Raw genomic sequence first — 18,670 nt, 5'->3', positions numbered from 1 at the left:
CCCCACTGCACTTTGACCTATATCACTTATCACCTTCTATTTTAGAATTTATTTTTATTGTCAATTGTCTGCTATCACTCCCCTACACACACACACACACACACACACACACACACACACACACACACACACACACGAATGTAAGTTCTATCAGGGCAGGATCTGTCTCCTCCCCATTGTGTTCACTGCCATTTTCCAATCACCTTGAACAGTACTTGATACACAACGGGTGCTCAGTAGATGTTTGTTGACTGAAGACGAGTAAAGCTCAAGTATATCCAATTTCAAAGCTACTGAGCATTGAGTCACCCTTGCTTATATTTTATATGTAAACACACACCTACTTGTCAAGTTATCTGGGTTGCTTTAAAATGCATGACTATCAGAGTAACCCATCCAAATAAACGTAGGAGCTGCTTCCGTTAGTTGCAAGTCGGTCTTGGCACTGTGTCACTGAAGCTGCTACTTGTGGCTTCTCATCGGGCCAGACATGGTCAGAAACTGTGGACAATGGCTTCCCCCAGCGTTGAAGAGTGGCTCTCTTTTGTTTGTGAGTTTGTTTCTGGTGACTTCGTCCTCCACAAAAGAAGAAACCCTGCGCTGGTTATTACCAGCCGTGTTGAAGACCGAGTGAGAGGAGGATTTAAGGAACGTGGTACCTTAGCCAGTATTTATATATAGTAAGAGAAGATGTAGCTTTTAGGAGGGTTAAGCTACAAGTTTTGCCACCTTGCTATTATTCAAAGTATTGAATAGAAATCATATTTCTCTTTTTGAAAAAAAAATAGGTTATACTTGATGAGAATTTGACTTCAAATTGTCCAGAGGTTATCTATGAAATTAAAGAGGAAACACCTGTTTTCTACAAACTCGTTCCTGATCCCGTGAAGAATATCTACATCTACCTGACAGCCGGGAAGGAGGTAGGTAGAAATACTAGTCATCGCTTTTGACTTATGAATAAAAATTATTTAATTGATGTCATTATCTAGTAGAAAAGCTTTTACTTTGAACTAGTGAGTTTAAACACTGCTGCAGGCTTCCAGAAGATCTGCAGTGGTTCACAGGCAGGGAATTAAAAACCACACTGACTGTTAGTAAGTAAGCTAGAAATATTACCTATTTAGACAATTTTATTATTGGCTATATTTCTAGTCCCAAGTTTTTCAGAGGAGGGTGTGATTGCAAATGGGTGCATAATCAGGAAGGTAACTGAATTTACACATTTATTGTGTGAGTGCTCAACAGTGAGATGCATTTATGAATATACCCAGTGGGGCTGGCTTTGGGATTTGGGGTTAATATCAGGCCACAGTCTCATACACATTCATGAACCAGGAAATATTTGCCACTTGCCCTCCCTCTCTTAATTTATCTGGCTGTTTTAGTTGTTCGTCTTGTTTCTGCTTACTGAAATAAAAATAATATATCTTTTACATTTTCTTCATCCTTATAAACTGATTTCAAGAGAAGGGGAAAGAAAACTAATTCTTATTGAGTCTCTACTGACTACATACTAGTCACTGTTCTTTGTATGATCTCTGTCTAGAGATCTAGCATGGAGTTGTGTACACACACACACATACACACGTATAAGTATAATAAACAATGTCAGTGAAATGTGTTAATAATTTCATGAGATAAAGTTACCCTTGTTTTATATATGAATAAGCTCTAAGACTTGGAGAGGTTAAATAACTTGCTCAAGGACATGTATATACATATATATGTATATATGTATGCTAGTCTTTTTTTTTATTATTTTAGCATATTATGGGGCTACAAATATTGTTAGGGTGTATGCTAGTCTTTGCAGGGCTAGGACAAAAACTCCATCCTGATCCCAAAGCATGTGATAAATGAGATCAAATCCCAAATTTTTGAAAACTATAAACAGGACGTTCTCTGGCTCTGTAGTCTTGACCCATGACCATGTGAACATACAAAGTGCAAAGAAGACCACTGAGACTTGCATAATTATATAAGGGATGTCACAGATGCCCTCACACCACCCTCGTTTTCCTTTCTTTTCCTTTCAGTGATTCTAAGGAGAAGAGCAATGACAGCACTCTCCATGTGCTTTTTGAATCACAGAGTAGGTGTGCAAACACTTTGTAGTTTCTGGTGTTCTTAAAAAGGCCATATTGCTCTTTGCACATTGAAAAGTCAAAACAACCAAAACAACCACATTGAGATGGTCAAGTCTGTATCTGCTACAGCTTGTCACAGTAAATCAGTTCTTCACCATATAGAATCTTCTATGCCAACCCTTCAAACACTTTGTATTATGTTTCTTCCATGGGGATCCCACATTTGAAAGACTTTTTATCTACTCAACAAACTACATATATTAAATAACAATTCCCATTTCCAGGATTTATTTATCAAGGGCATCTCAAAACTGCCAGTCAGAATAATGACTGTGCTACCACATGGGGCTGATAAAATTCCAGCCCAAAGAGAAGATGATACTTGAAATTTTGCTTAATCTGTGCATGTTTTTCCACTGAGCTTTTTGAAATATTGCAAACAACTCCTAAGTCCCTAATATTTCCCTCATGGATAGAAACAGAACCCCAGAACCCAGGACTCTAGCTGGGAAAACCACCATGAAAGCCAACAGTTGATAGGTCCTCACTCTCTGGAAGGCAAAGAGTTCTAGTCTCTGGTCATTCAAAACCTGAAGTCCTGGCGAGAGTTTTCGACAGGGCATCAGAGCTGTTTGTTCCTGTCTTTCATTTGCTTTACTTTCATTTACTGCCAGAGATCCTAGTAGCTTACTCGGGTTGAGCAAATGTCACCTCTAGAGAGGCAAAACCCAAGGAAGGTTCTTTCCTAGACTCTTGGGGAGATAGCAGCAGCCAAACTAATGAGCCATGGGTTATGTATAAAATGGTATAGCATGTGACGTTTAAAAATAATCATGTGGAGTTACGTGCATTGATGTGGAACAGTCACTATAATATGTTATTAAATTAGAGAACAGATCCCATGTAGTATTTATAGTGTCCTCTCTTCTACATGGTTATGTTTGTTTAAATACATCAACTAGTAGTTCTCCAAGAATGTTCTGGGGACTCATCTCCCACCGACTATCCTGAGCAAAAGTGGTCCCATGACCAGTTGGGACTCCCTGTACCCCTCCTGGAACACAAGGTGCTCAGGGTCTCCAAGGTTCTCAGAGGCCTGGTGCTCAGAAAACCCTATGTAGCGTTTTCAGCCTAAACTTTTACATTTATTGGACTGTGCAGCCCTTTTCTCTCATAATAACAACAGCCAATATTTATCAAGTGTTTAGTAAGCGTCAGACAATGTTTGTAATAACCCCATGAAGTCGGTAGCACCTTCACCATTTCACAGCTGAGGAAACAAGGTTAGAGAGATTACATGACACTTATCGAAGTCCCTCAGAATTAAAAAAGATGTTTCGTGAGCTGCAAGGAGATATCCACATTCTGGTGAACTTCCGGCTCAGAACCGAGGTTGGCTGAAATGGAAGGGCGTGGTTGTCCCCCTCTGACTTCCAACCGAAGGGTCTTCCTCAGCATATGCCCTGTTTTTTTCACAAGCCCCTTCTGGAACTCTCCATTCCTCTAACTTCCTAGCACGTGCAACTTCCTGGCAGAATGAGTTCCACAGGTTTCCTCCCTACCTGCTGTGTGACTTGGCCTGCAGAAAATGCACCTTGAGGCAGACAGGGCCTCCCTGCGTCCCCCTGCCCCGCTGGGAGGCTGGCCGAGTGCCGCAGAGGCCCGGGCCTCCCCAGCACGGGCGCCCGCCCTGTGGCGGCCGTTTCCTGACAACTGCAAGATGCAGCTCCAGGGGCCGAGAAGTGATTTAAATACTCCCCCTGTTCCTCTCATTTTCAACACCAGTGGAAGGGTGTTGAAAATAAAAGAAGCGAGCCAGGAGCTGAGGTGGTGGTGCTGTCCCCGGCAGGGTGTGGGAGGCCCCATCCCTGGTCCTCCTCATTGTCACATGCAGTGCCAACCTCACGCTGGCACCCCCCTGGGGCAGAGCCTTTGCTATCCCCAAATGCTCATTTCCAAAATGCCAGTGGCCACACACTGTCTCTGTATGAAAACCAGGTGACCCGATCCCACGATCCCTGTGGAAATCATTATTAGCAGATCCGAAATCCCGCTGCACATCAGACTCACCCAAGCGAGCTATTCAAATACAGATTCCCAGGCCCCGCCACCGGATATGGCGGGAGCCTCTGCGGCAGGGGTCGGGAACATGTCCTTTCAAAAGCCCCCCGGGGTGATTCAGCTACGACTGCTTCATATCCGAGAACTTGAGACCCACTGCCCGATGCCACTCACAGTTCAAGCTGATAAACATGCTCCTGGTGGTCCCTCCATCAGATAAGGTGCTGTCGTTTTTTCTGGTGTCGCTTATAATTCCATCGGAACTACTGTCGTCTTTATTTTTAGGTGAGGAGAATTCGCGTTGCAAACTGCAATAAACATAAATCCTGTTCGGCGTGTTTAACAGCAACAGACCCTCACTGCGGTTGGTGCCATTCGCAGCAAAGGTATTTCCTGAATTCTTTCTCACCAGCTCACGTTTTTTCCAAAAAGAGTCATGCGGCAGAACACTTGTTGCCCTACTTTAATGATCCTGTTCCAACCACCTGGGGGAACCGATCTCTTCCACGACTAAAATCTCTTTGTGTAATCCTAATGAATTCTCGAAAATGTTTGCAGCCAGGTCAGTGCTGCTAAAAGCATTTGACCGGGTGCTCTGGGCTGCCCTGCCTGGGGGCGGGAGGGGACAGGCGTGTGGCATCTAGGGGCCTGGGTGAGAAAGCAGGCGGATTTGCTTTTACTTTCTGCAGAGTTCCCCAAGATTTAGGAGAGAGGCAAAAGCTTCGCCCTTGGAGACGATAAAAGAATAGAGATGTTTGAACACTTTCAAATGCATCCCCATCATGTCGTCTATTCTGTGCGCTCCCTGGAAGCCTTATTATTGATGGCGCCGTCTCCTAACGCGCCGTACAGCTGCGGGCCTGATGTACAATCGCAGTCTCCGGGCAGAATCTGCCCAGCCTGGTCTTGAATTACGATGTTCTCGACCCAGCTAGGCTCTGGGGCGACTTGTGGCGGCTTCCTCGCCATGGCAGTTCCTAGCGTCGCTGGGACCAGCCTGGTTGGATTCGCCGTTGCCATGGCAACCCAGTACTCAGGCTCTTGCAGGAGAAGCAAAGGAGGGGAGGGAGCAGTAGCTGCAGCTCGGGCAGGAAAGGGGGGAAAAATACCCATAACAGTGTCTGTCAGTTGGGTGCTTTCGGTTTTTAAAGGTGAAAAGGATGAGAAAGAACAGAGCAGGTGGAGAGAGGCTGAAGGCTGAACAAGCGGACAGTGTGGGGATGGAAAAGAGAGAGAATCGGGGAGCTGATGGGGGAGGAAGCTGAGAGAGATGGAGGGAGAGGGGGACATACAATAGAAGCCAGAGAGGTTCAGGAAACAAACTAAAAATATGGGGATGGAATTAATGAAGAGTTCAGGGAAGAAGTCACAATCCCAGCTGCAGCAAGACGAGTAATTGCCTTTGCCTTTTGCTGCGCTTCCTTACCCGGCTGTTTCCGCCCGAGTCACTGGCTGACAAACGAAGCAAGGGCCAAGAGAATTCGCATGAATTTATTGTAATTGGGTGGGAACGTTTTCTTCTCTTCGCTTGGCCGAGACTAGAGTTTAAGACATTAACTGATTGAGAACGGCATTTTATTGTTGCAGTCCCACCATAATCTTTTCGAGTCCCCGTCTGTGTTGTAGGGCTACGTGCAGGGTGCACTCGAGAGGGGTGGTGATGGTGGTGGTTAAACAGCCACACGGAGCTACTGGCTCCTGTATTGACAAGCTCAGCGCTGGAGTGCATGGGAGATGAACTGGTGACATGAATTTGGGAGTTGGTAGTATTTGGATAGTACTTAGAGAAGCGTTAAGATCAGACGAGGGAGTGAGTATAGATTGAGGAGAGAAGTTCGGGAATTAGGCACTGAGGTGCTGCAAGGTTTAGGGGTTGGGAGAAGGAGGGGAAATGGAAGTGGAAATGAGGAGGAAGCAGCCAGAAAGGCAAGAGGAAGACCTGGGGTGGGAGGAGGGAGAAGGAGGGCATGGCGGTCTCCGTGGAAGCCAAGGGAAGAGAGGAGGGGAAAGCCACCCACTGCACAGCATCTCGCCTAGAGGCCAAATGGGAGAAGAGAGTTGGTCCACTGGTCTTAGCAGGTGGTGACTGGTGATCATGACAAAGGCCATTGTCAGGAGTGATGCTAAAGCCACAAGAGACAATGTGAAGATATGACAGTGAGCAGGGACAACTCCCTAGGGGAGCTTTCCTGAGAAAGACAGCCAAAAAATGGAGCCCACATCGAAGGAGAAAGCTGAGTCCGAAGAGTTCTGTCTTTGAAAATGCACAAAACAACAGTGCATCTCCAGGCTGTTGGGAAATTCCAGGAGAGAGGGAGAAATCGATGGTGCAGGGGAGAGAAGCGAGAGTCGTGGAGTGTTGTCTTTCAGTAGATGAAAGCAAATACGACCTGGACGCCAGCGGGGGGCCAGCCTAGACAGGGGCGCGGGCAGGTCATCCTTGGTGATGGAGGAGGGTGAAGGGTCTGGGCCCAGGCGCAGGGAGGCGGCGGCAGCCTGTGCTGTGTCTTTCCATGTTGCTCACATCACTTGGGTGACTTATGAACAGCGAGAGTGGGGCAAGACAAGAGGGAGCAGGAGTGCACTAGAAGACCAGGAAAGAAAACAGAAGGGAAATTCGGAATGGTTGCCAGGCAGCATTGGGCCCCACTTGAGGTCGGTGGTCTTGCCTTTGAAGCGAGAGCAGTGAGCATGGTTTTGCTTTTTTCAAGCCACCTCCAGCTCTGGTGATGTAGTCATAGAGTCAGGGGAAGTTAGATGCAGCCAGTTTAGGGGCTTTGCCAGAAAATGCATCAAGAAGGGAGACAGGGGCCAGCGAGCTGAGGGCGTATGCAAGGGATGGACGATGGATGACACTGGTGTGGATATTGACATGTGTAATGGTGGACCCCTGGCTCTGCGGAGGGAAGGAAGGAAGGAGGACCCCATGGGTGTGAGGGAGGTGAAACGGGGGTGGGTAGGATCTGCCCATTGGAGGTGACGGTTGGGTTTAAGAATTGTTGGAATTGGGGAACTGGGAAGGGTAGTTGATGGACTTTGGGGGCTTAAAACTGAGGTCATGGAGGGGTGGAGTTATTGGTAATGACAAGGCTGAGGGGTTGACTGTGTTGCCGAGGTAGGATGGAGTGCAAGCGCATTGGCAGAGAAGAGTCAAGGAACCGAGGTGGTCGTCAGAGTATTGGATGGATCGGTCATCTGCGGGGAAATGGAAGTCATGAACAACGATGATGGGAAGCCCGTGAGAGGGGTCAAGGGAGCTGCGACCTCAGGGGAGAGTGATTTCAGTAAGATTAAGAAGGTGAAAGGAGCCATCAGAGAAGAGGCTGAGCACATCAGGGCTTGTGTTGACCACTGGCTGTGAGTTTTATTGTATAGAAATAAAAGCCTGCCACCTGCCACCTGCTCTTGCTCCCTCAGCCCTGCCCCAACATGTCCCAAGAAGAGTGACCCTTTTAAAATCTAAATCAGATTATGTCACTCTTCTTAATAACCTCCACTGGCTCTCTGTCTCAGAATTCAGTCTGAGTCCCTCACTGCCAGGGCTTGCATGCCTAGCTTCATGCGATCTGCCCTTTAGTATTCGTCTGACCTCTCCTGCCTCTCCTTTGTTTGCTCTCCCCCAGCCACCTTGACTCAAGAATATGCCAAGCATGATCCCACCCCAGGGCCTTTGCACTTGCTGTTTCCTCCATCTAAAATATCCTTCCCCAGGTGTTTTAAGATCTGGCTCTTTCTTGATCATCTGGTCCTAGGACACCCACCTGGTTATCCTGGCTTCAGTGACTTCCCCTCACTCACAGTGACAGTACAGTTTTCTTTGCTTCATGGCCCATCTCTGTCTGAAATGACTATTTCTCTATCTCTCCCTTTATTGAAATGTGCTCAGAAAACACAAGTTAAATGAATGAGGTAGATTGAGTGATGGGTAAACTCTACCCATGGCAGGTGGAGACCCATGTCTTACGTGTGGTAAGACATTCTGGAGCCATGCAGTGATGGCCCCCAATGCCATGTTGGCTCACTTGGTTTCAAACTGGCCTGGTCCAGCCTAGGACGGAATGAAACTGAGCCTCAGCTCTGTGACTCATGGTAAGCTCCCAGTACCATTCAAAATTAGGAATTCTAAAGGGGGATGTTTTCTTATAACTGTAGAGCAACCCACTATGTTTATTTTAAATGTCACAGATTTATTTAGAAAAATAATTTATTTTCTCTGTTGAGAAGGTTGAGTTTTCTTGCATACGTGTCTAGAGAGTAGATTTTGGTGGTGGGGGAGGTAAGGAAACTATCTTAACTTTCTTTTGATCGGATGTTAAGAATAGGCATGCAGCATAAGCAGATAAAAAGCAATTAGATAAACAATGAGCTCTAAAAAGTCTAGTATTTTATTGTTGGAACCTCAAATCCAACCTGTGCTGAATTTGTCTGTGTGGGTGGAAAAGGAATTTTTGCAGGCTGAATATCTTGGGTTTGGAAGCGGTTTCTCAGTTTCTCCCATATTGCAAAGCATCGCACATGTGTTCAGTTATGGATTTCCACAAAACTGGCAATCCTGAACCAATGAACGGGTGAGGTTCCAAAAGTTCATTTGCAAGTTTGTTTGGCACAAGGAATGCATTTTCCCATAGAAACAATGTCATAAATTAAGGGTTGATTTCCAGGGCAGCCCACAAAATCCAACTTACTTAATCTTAACAAATATTTATTGACTACCTACCAAGAGCCCAGTGTGGGAAGTGAGATAGCTAGGTGGTATTGAGAGAACTCGGATGCCATTCTTGGCTTTAAGGAACTCTCATGCTAGCTAGAGAGGCAGACCTGTCAATGGGTGCCATTCATTCATTCGATGATATGTCCAATCACAAATACTTTTTAAGCACCTACAATATGCTAAGCCCTATGTTCAGTGTTTGGGGTACAGTTCTTTCTTGCCTACATGGAGCTTTCAATCTAGTGAGGGATAAGTGTATCAGTCAGGGTTCTCCTCCATTACTGCTGCCTAACAAACAACTCCAGACTTTTACTGGCTTACAAGAGCAAGCATTTGCTTACATTTCTCTTCCTTGCTCACGGATGTGCCTGTCCACTGCAGGGAGGAGAGTAGGGTCAGCGTCCAGCTGCAGGCTGAGTTCAGGTCTGTTTCTCACGTCTGTCATTCTGCGCACACTCTTCTTAAGGCAGACAGCAGAAGCACGAGAGACCACACTAAACTAGGCAGTCCATTCAAAGCCTCTGCTCACATCGTGCTTACTGGCATGCCATTGATAAAGCAAGCTGCATAGCCGAGCCCAGCATCCGTGAAGTAGGGAATTACACTCCACCTGCTCTCGTGGGGACACTGCAGAGGCACACGGCAAAGGGTCGTGCAGATGGGTAATTCTAGTACAGGAGGGATTGAAGGATTGGGAATAATAATCCAATGCATCAATAAGGAAAGGAGATGAATAAAATAGAGTGTAATAAGGAGGGCTAACACAGAGGAAGTGTAGGATTTCAGGGGGCCATATAAAATCTAACCCAAACTTAAAAGGTCAGGGAAGGCTTCCTGGAGGAAGGGGTCTCTGTGCTGAACCTGAAGTGTAGGCAGGTGTCGGTGAGGTCAAGGGGAGGCAGGGGAAGCTGGCTGAGGGAATAGGCCACGCAAAGGCCAGGAGCTACAGCAGAGGCTGCCCGCACTCAGTCTGCACGAGCACACACTATAGCCGAGGACTGTTGTAAGATAAGGGGGCAAGGTAGACAGGAGCAGCTGAAGGGTCTTGCAGGCCACTTTAAAGAATTTGGACTTTGTTAAAGGACTTTGGTGAGCCATTGCAAGGCTTTAATTAGAAGTGTGAGCAGATCAGATGACTGTTTTAGAACAAGCATTCTGGGGTGCAAGGGGCACTGGCGAGGGGACCCCACTGGAGGCCGGCAGATCAGGAAGCAGGTGGCTGCTCCCAGAGGGAGGCTGGGGACTGAGTTACAGTCCTAGTAGTGGTGATGGAAAGAAGTGGGTGGATTAGAGAGCTAATGGAAGATAGAACTGACAGGACGTGGTGATTAATTAGATTCCCCTTTGAGTCTGACACACTAAAAATAGGGCCATAAAATGAAAAATAAAATATCAAGGTGGTCACTGTTTTTCTGGAAGATGTATTCTTTCTCCTTTGATCTAGGTCTTCACAGAGAAAACAAAGAAGGATATGTACCCATGTGCTGGGTTCCTCCTGTGTCCCAGGCACAGGACGGGGCACTAGGCTGGACCCCAAAGGGTGGGTACTTACGTGAGACGGGGAAGGTTAGCTGAGTCTCAGAGCATGCAGGGGGCTGAGTTATTGCGGTGAGTTAGGCGTTGAGGGTACAGGGGAAGGAGCGCAGGGGTCTGGCTGGGGTGACCAGATGGACAGAGGTGCCATTTACTGAGTAGGGAGTTAGGAGCGGTGGCCTGTTTGGGCCACACGGGAAATGCAGGGGCTGATGACAGCCACGCTGGCACCATGAGCAGGACGGCTGAGGAGGACAGAGTAAAAGTCCCAAAGGCAGCTTGCCTGGGATCCAATCTGGGCTTCTGTGCAACCTGCTAGTTTCTTATCTTCTCTGTGCTAAATCTCCTCTTCTGTAAAGCGGGGTTAACCGTGGTACCCGCTCCAGAGGGTCGCTGAAAGGATTGGATCAGTTAATGCACGTGGTCCCAGACCCGGTGCCTGGCTCACGGTAAGCACTAAAGTGGTGTCCACTATTGTCACGGTGGAAGCCCGAGGAGGGAGCCGCTGGTTGTCCCCGAGGTTGGGAAAGGCATCAGAGAGGAGGTGGCCTGGAAGCCTGCACGGACTGTCACCAAGGGAAGGGCGGGTGGCAGGCATTGCGGGCAGAAGAGCCAGTGGGGTGAGCGGTCTGTCCTGGGACTGGAGACCGAGTCGTGTCGCTGGAGCACTGGCTCCAGAGGGCAGGAAGTGGACGGAGGCCCTGGCTGGGCTCTGCCTCTGGACGGCGGTAGTGGGTGCTGGGAACTCATTAGGGGCTTAAGCAGGGGACTGCGCAGTCATATCTGTGTTTTAAATGATTACCCTGATGGCAATGTGGAAGATGTCAGCTCTCCGACCTCCCACGCCGCCACCCTCCCAGGGCCGCCTTCCTGCGGTGTGCTTTGTAGAGAGGAGTTCGTTGCACGTCTCTTCCTGAGTCATCTGCTGGGGGCAATGTCTCCGAATGTCAGGTACGTCCCCGCCTCTCCCAGCACCGCCATGGGGCTCCACTTGCCTTGGTCTCCGTCACGTAATGGGATCAGGGCTGGGTCCTCTTCAGAAAATGGGCCGTGCAGGACAGGCCACACCTGCCTTTATCGTCCCGTCCTTCATGCTCCACCTGCCCAGGGCGTCACGGGGGAGACAGAGCCCCCAGCGTCCCGGCGATAAGGCGTCTGCACGCTCCCCTTGATTATTTGTATAAATTTAACATTCGCCCGTGTTCTTCTCCATGTTTCTTCCATGCCGACAGTGGGAGACCTTCAGGCAGCCCCTGGTAGCTGTTTTTAGGTCTTCAGCTGCTGTTAGGCTGTTCCCCACACGAGACTGTGAAAGAGATCGTTTCTCACTCGTCCTCCCGGCAGGGCCCTGTGGCCATCTCCCCATCAGCCTCTCTGAAGGGTTGGGAGTGACAGAAGGGGATTTTTAACACGGGAGAGAAAATTGAAATCTGAATTCTAAACATATTTGTCCCCAAGACAGCGGAGTAACAGACCGAAAGAGTGGAATGGTTTGCTTGTGGGCGTGCCCCAGTTCCTTGCCTGGCCTTGCTTTCCTGTCTTGAGGCCTCTCCTCCAAGCGACACTACTTCCTCAAGTCCCCCAGAGCCAATCATTCACCCTAAGGGGACCCTCCCCACCAGGGGTGTTACTGCCCTAAAACTTGACCAAGACGATCCAAGGTGCACTGTCACTCGTGGCCACATTCTTCTGTTGTGCCATCACGAGATGTCCGAGCCGCAGAGGGGGCCAGGGAGAGCTCTGTGGCAGAAAAGCCGAGCGGGGTGTGCCTGTCATCCTCCCCAGGGCGTTTGCGGTGCCCCTGCCACAGGAAGCCTGTCCTGGAGACGGGCTGCATGGACAGAGAAGATCATGCTCGTCACACTCCAGACACTGCCCCATACGGCCCCTGCCATGCTACGTTAGGTCCCCCTGGCACCCCGTAAAGTAAGTGCTATCCCAACCCCCACTTTATGGGTAAGAAAACAGGCTCAGGTTGTGTATGGTTTCCTACTGCTGCTGTGACAAATAACCACAAATGTGGTGGCTTAAAACAACACGAATTTCTTATCTTCCAGTTCTGGAGGTCACAAGCCTGAAATGGGTTGCACTGGTCTAAAATCAAGGTGTAGACAGGGGTGGGTTCCTTCTGGAAGCTGTAGGGAAAGTCCATTTCTTTGCCTTTTCTAGCTTCTTGAGGCTGCCTGCATTCCTTGGCTCTCGGTCCCTTCCTGAGTCTTCAAAGCCAGCAGTGTGGCATCTTCAGATCTCCCTGGTCCCAAGCTCTGTGTTGTCCTCACATCTCCTCTGGCTCTGACTCTCCCGCCTCCTCTGGTGAGGAGCCTTGTGACTACACTGGGCCCACGCAGATCATCCAAAATAATCACCCCGTTTTAAGATCCTTAATCACATCTGCAAAGTCCCTTTTGCCGTGTGCTGTGGTATCAGTGTGTCCCCCAAAGTTCACGTGTTGGAAACTTAATCTCCAATGAAACAGCGTTGAGAGGTGACACCTTTAAGAGGTGATTAAGTCCTGAGAGCTCTGTCCTTGTTAGCAGATTATTGCTGCTATCACAGGAGTGGATTAGTTATTACAGGAGTGGGGTTCTGATAAAAGGAAGAGTTTGGGCCCTCTCTCTCTCCCCCTGTTCCCTCTCTCCCGCGGGCCCTCTCTCCCTCTCTCATGCTCTTTTGCCCTTCTGCTATGAAATGACACAGGTCCACACCAGATGCAGGCCCCTAGACCTTGGACTTAACCAACATCCAAAACTGTAAGAAATAAATTTATTTTCTTAATAAATTGCCCAGTCTTTGGTATTCTGTTATAGCAACACAAAACAGACTAGGACACCATGTAAGTTAACATAGGCACAGGTCTCAGGGATTAGGACGGGGACATTTTGGGGAGCCATTACCCTGCCAAGTGGAGCCAGGTTTCAATTCCAGGCTTAGCTCTGAGTCCCAAGCCTCTATCCACCACTGTAGCAAAAGGAAAGAGAAAGAAAAAAGAGACATTATCCCTCGTGGCAGCACGAGAGAAGAGAGCCTGGAACCCATGGCCGGGTGGAACTATGGTGACAATTGATGTGCATAAGAAAGGTGAGGGAACCCAGGGCCCTCTTGAGTTATAGAAACTGCTCCACCTGGAAAGTTTAAGCTGCCATGCATTTATGTAACAGATATTTATTGCGCACATATCAGACACTGTCCTGAGCACCAGGGCGCTGAGCACTAGCAGTGAACAACGCAGGCGCCTTCTAGCGAGGTGTTTTCATTTCCCAGGCTGCCGTAGCAAATCCCCACAAAGCAGGAGGATTAAAACAACACGCATGTATCGTCGCATAGCTCTGGAGGCCAATAGTCTGGGCTCCCAGGGAATGTTCCGGGGAGGATCCTTCCTCACTTCGCACAGCTGCTGGTGGCTCCTGGTGATTCTTGGCTTGGGAAGGACAACGTGTCTCTGCCTTGGTCTTCACATGTCCCCCTTCCCCCTGTGTGTGTCCACACCCCCTCCTTTCCCTTCGAGAGACACCAGTCATTGACCTCCTTAACCCAGGAAGGTTTCCTCTCAAAAATCTGCAAATTTTACATCTACAAAGACCCTATTTCCAAATTAGGTCACATGCTGAGGCTCTGGGTGGCCATGCATTTGGGGGACACTATTCAACCCATGACATGAAGGATGAGGGACGGTGTCCAAATACGTAAGGAAACAGAGGACGTGTCAGATGGTGATTGGTGCTGTGGGGAAAATGCAGAGAAAGGAGTGGGGAGCGCTGGCTGGAGGCGGGGCAGGTTACAGCTTTAACTGGGACGTCCCGGAGGCCTCACTGAGAAGGGGACACCTGTGCCAACACCTGAACCCGGAGATCTCTCCCTTCCGAGGTCATCGCCAGGTTTAGCAGAACGGCCAGGAAGACAATCTGGGACGGAAGATCGTTCTCCCGTTCCTTCCAGCCCGGGAAGTGTCCTTGTGCAGATCTCAAGCTTGAAGTCTGTGTGGTGACACTTCTTTATGGTCCAGTGCGGTTCTAATGACAGCGATAATGATAATAATGGGATTTGGGGGCGGCCCCTCCTCCTTGTGTGAGGACCCCATTGTGCCGACTAATTGTGTAGACGCAAGTAGGACAACTGTCTGTGGGGTGGAAGCAGTGGGGAGCAGAGGGGAATGTGTTATCTGGGCCTCGGGCGCCGCTGAATTACCCTGGCACAGGCCGAGTCGGTGCATCTGGGTTACCAAGAGGGCCGGCCGGCCTTTGGGGCCTTCTAGCGCTGGAGCGGGCCGTGGCTCTTCGCCTCCGTTATCAGCTGCTGGAGGGGCTGTGAATAAACCCTACTTATCTCAAAGCAGAAGGTGGAGCGGGTAAAGCCGTTAAGGGACAGAGCTGCACCTTGGCGTCCCAGACAGCTGGCAGTGGTGGGCGCTGGGAAAACGCCCACCTCGCTCAGAACCCGGGTCGCTCTGTCTGGTAGAGCGGGCAACAGAGGTCCCCCGACCCTGGCACCCGGGCGGCTCCTCCCACCCTGTCTTTCATTGATGCTCTCCGACTTCCAAGCAGCACCATTAAGAACACCCTTTCTTAATGGTAAACATATATTTTAATGGAATGGATTTTTTTAAATGGTCTTATCTCAGGCAGCATGCACTTTCATAAGAATGTATTGATTGGCTTTTAAAAATTCCTCAAATGTTTTCACTTGTCTTTGTGACCGAGTGTTTGTCCTGTTCCCAGCAGCTGCTCTACATCCACGCACAGCGTTCAGTTCCTCCCTCGAAGCCTTCCTGCCAGTCTTTTGCTTTTTTGCTTTTGTAATGTTTCATAGCGTCTGGATGCTTCTACTCTGGTGTATGGAGAGTGTGCCGTTTCTGATAGGCCGAGCTGGGGTTTGATATTGCTCTCAGGAGGATGGGGTTTAATGTCATCGCCACCTGATTACTGGTGGGGAAACTGAGGCCCACAGAGGCTAAGGGATGAGCCCCCAGTTACACAGGGAACGTGTGAGAGAGCACTTGAACCCAGACCTTCCCGACTCAAAATGTATCATTTTCCCATTTTTATTTCCATGCTACCTAATTTTTTTAAATGTCTCTCCTCAGTTCCGCAGTTCATGGTTTGCATTTGGAAATTAAAAGGCTAACTTTCAGTACACTCATCACAAACAAAAAGAACCACATGGGATGAAGGCCACAAATCCCTTTTGTGTGAGTGTTTCAGTCTGCAAATGTGTTTTATGTGTGCTAAATGGCTCACAGTTTCAAGACAAAGGCTGGTTTTCCACCGTGCCAGCTAACAGGCCAACCTAGCGAACAAAAATCAATGAAATGACTCTATGGTGGTATCATGGAGACATAGACAAGAATTTAGTCCCTTTAACATTTCATTCTTAATCCAGTTCAGCTGCCATTCGTTGAACCCCAGCCTTGGGCCAGGCCCCGTACCAGGCCCCCGGGGAAACAAAGACGCGTCAGTCTCTGCCCTGGAGATGCTCACAGGTTAGTGTGGGAATCCTTTCAGCAAACCGTGGAAAGCGCTGAAGGCATGAGGAGATGCCGCTGCCCTGGAAGCCTTTAAAACGTTTGAGCGATTTGGCGTGGTGGCGAGAGACGGATGCCAGCGCCCGGCACCGCGCTGCCTAACCTCTCTGCACCGCGGAGTCCCCGTCCTGACACGCAGGTGGTAACAATGACACCTGCTTCATGGAGCGTTTGTGAGGACTGACTGTGAGGTTAGTTCCCAGGACGGCCTAGAAACAGTGCCTGGCGTGTGGACACTAGGAGAGTGCTGTGGTTTCAGAGTGTCACCCCAAAAGCATGTGCTGGAAACTCGCCCCCCAGTGCGGCAGTGCTGGGAGGCGGGGCCTAACGGGAAGCGTGGAGGTCATGAGGGCCTCACCTTCATGGATGGATTCGTGCCAACGATAAAAGGGCTGCAGGCTTCGAGTTCGATCTCTGTCTCTCCTACGTGTGCACGTGCCCTCTCAGCTTTCTGCCATGGCATGATGCAGCAAGAAGGCCCTTCCTCGCCAGATGCCGCCCCTTGACCTTGGACTTGCTAGCCTCTAGAGCTGTACAGAATAAACTTCTGTTCCTTCACAGATTAGCCAGTCCGTGGTACGGACTAAGACAGCAGGGCTCAGTCACTGTTAGCTATTGTGAGAGGCAACGGAGGACAGTAGGTGAGACCACAGACTTTGACGCTACACTGCCTGGTTTTGTATCTCAGCTCCTCCAATGACTGCTTAGGAAAGCAATATGGAGCCCTCTGTGCCTCTGTTTCCCCCATCTGTAAAGCAGGGACAATTACTATAGCTATGTAGTAGGTCTGTTATGAATAATAAATGAATCAAATCATGTGAAAAGACATTGCCTGGCAAGTTAGATGTTTTTGCTTTTTAGAAAAAAACCCTTCTAAATTGTCTGTGTTATTAGCATAATTTTATCATGTAGATTGACTTTCAGCTCCAGTGATTGAAGATCCAATTTTTCAGCTTTCCTAGCAAGTTATTTTGGTCTTGTATTTTGGCATTCCCCTTTTAAAGACTCTGGAGGCCTTTAATTTGGAGTTGAGTTCTCACAGAGACTTCCTATTCCCTTCTGTTCAGTAGACTTTGCTTCCTTCATCTTGTGGACTGGCAATTATAATGAGAGTCCCCCAATTCTGGAGACCCCCCGGGCCCCTACTTTGGGCTCTGTGCCTTTTTCCTAAAAATGCAGACATCTGGTTTCAAAACACTTAGCAAAAGACCTTGAGATGTTCTTCTAGCAAAACCCTCCCCCAGCACGGATACAGTCTTCTGTTCCCTGCAAGAGAGAGAGAGAGGGAGAGAGAGAGGGAAGCTGGATTGTTTCCTTGTTAAAAGTTTTCTGATACTTTATCAGGATAGAATCTTTGGAACAGTTCACACTAACCCCCACATTCAAGCCACTTACCTGATATTTAGTTATCAGATTCCTTCAGGGACTGTCTGCTCTTGGTGAACAATTAGATTAGAGGATGCTGATGAAATTCAAGTGGCAGGAAGTAGAAGTTACATTTCTGAGTTCAGAGTTTCTATTTCAAGGTTGAGTAAGTGGTAAATTTTTACTGAGAGATTCTAGCCTAATAGAGTCAGATTCTCAAGGTCCCCTGGCCCAGCCCATGGGCATTTCACCTGCCTGGAAACTTCAGCTCCTTTTCAGAGGTGGGCCTCCTGGTTCTTTATGTTGGCATGAAAACAATTAATAATTTAAGCCATGCCCATTTAAAAAAAACAGAAATGCTGTATAAATGCAATACTGTAATAATAAATTTAAAAGTCGATCCAGCTGGGCACTGTTCCCAGACTACCAGCTGAGCAGAAACACAAATAAGTAAAGAAGAGAAACTGCTATATAATGCAAATGGCTGCAATCTCGTTGTTTTCAGCTACTCTTATTGCAAATATATAGTATTGAAGTTACATTATAGATAAATGGGTTTATGTGGGCTAACCTGGAAACCTAATCACTGTTTATAACATTATTTTTATAGGGTAAAAATGTATTCCATTTTACAAACAGATGGTTTGCAAGCGAATTTTTTGGGAGCACAATAGATTTATAAGTTGAGGGCCGCCTGGAATTTTAACCTCTAGCTGGGTGTTTTGTATTCAGGGCTAGTGGCAGATGAAAATTAGGGGCCTCTCAGAATCCCTACTTCTGTGTTTCCCTCCCAAATCTTTGCTCCCTTCTTCATCCTAAGGACTCTGCCTTCCCTAGTCTGTTCTCTTTCTGGGGTCCCCAGCCCTGTCCCCTGGTCCAGGCCCAGCCCCACCTTCCAAATACTGTTGAGACCCCAGAAAGCCCAGAGCAACTCTGAATGCTTTTCTCCTTGTGTCCATAGGTAGCCATGCAGCTGAGTGGCCAAGTGTGTGGCTCTGAAGTCAGACTTCTGCCACTTAGCAGCTGCGTGATCTTGGCATGTTACTGTACTTCTCGGAGCCTCTGTTTCATTCCTGTAGAATGAAGCCATGAGAAGTAACCGTAAGCACTAAGAACAGTGCCTGGCACAGAGTGATGTTCCCTCCATGCCATTGTGTGATGGGGATATTATTCAGGGACATTATGGGTTACACAGGTCTCTACAAAACTCAGGAAGCAAACCCACTGTATGAAAATACTTTCTGAATTTCAAACAGCAAACTTAGAAACAAGTGTCTAGAACCTCCCTATTCATGAGTTGGGGCCTGTTAGGTTTGGAACATACTTTTTTATGCATTGGGGCTGAGGGAGGGGTGGTCATGTACTCATATACTTATGTAGTTGAGTGATAAT

At 48.2% G+C, this 18,670-nt stretch overlaps 1 protein-coding gene across 1 annotated transcript in view; it reads left to right on the top strand.

Moving 5' to 3' along the window:
- The window catches only part of PLXNC1 (plexin C1), a 144,453-nt gene that overhangs the window by 36,563 nt on the left and 89,220 nt on the right, over window positions 1-18,670 (top strand). Inside the window, exons 3-4 of the mRNA XM_012775273.3 lie at window positions 789-923; window positions 4,437-4,537. Coding sequence (XP_012630727.2) covers window positions 789-923; window positions 4,437-4,537 — 236 coding nt within the window. The remainder of the gene's footprint in view (window positions 1-788; window positions 924-4,436; window positions 4,538-18,670) is intronic.

This window comes from Microcebus murinus, chromosome 10, assembly GCF_040939455.1.
Source record: "Microcebus murinus isolate Inina chromosome 10, M.murinus_Inina_mat1.0, whole genome shotgun sequence".
In the NCBI taxonomy this organism is placed as follows: Eukaryota; Metazoa; Chordata; class Mammalia; order Primates; family Cheirogaleidae; genus Microcebus; species Microcebus murinus.
The sequence above is the reverse complement of the archived record's forward strand: the minus strand, read 5'-3'. Positions and strand labels throughout refer to the sequence as shown.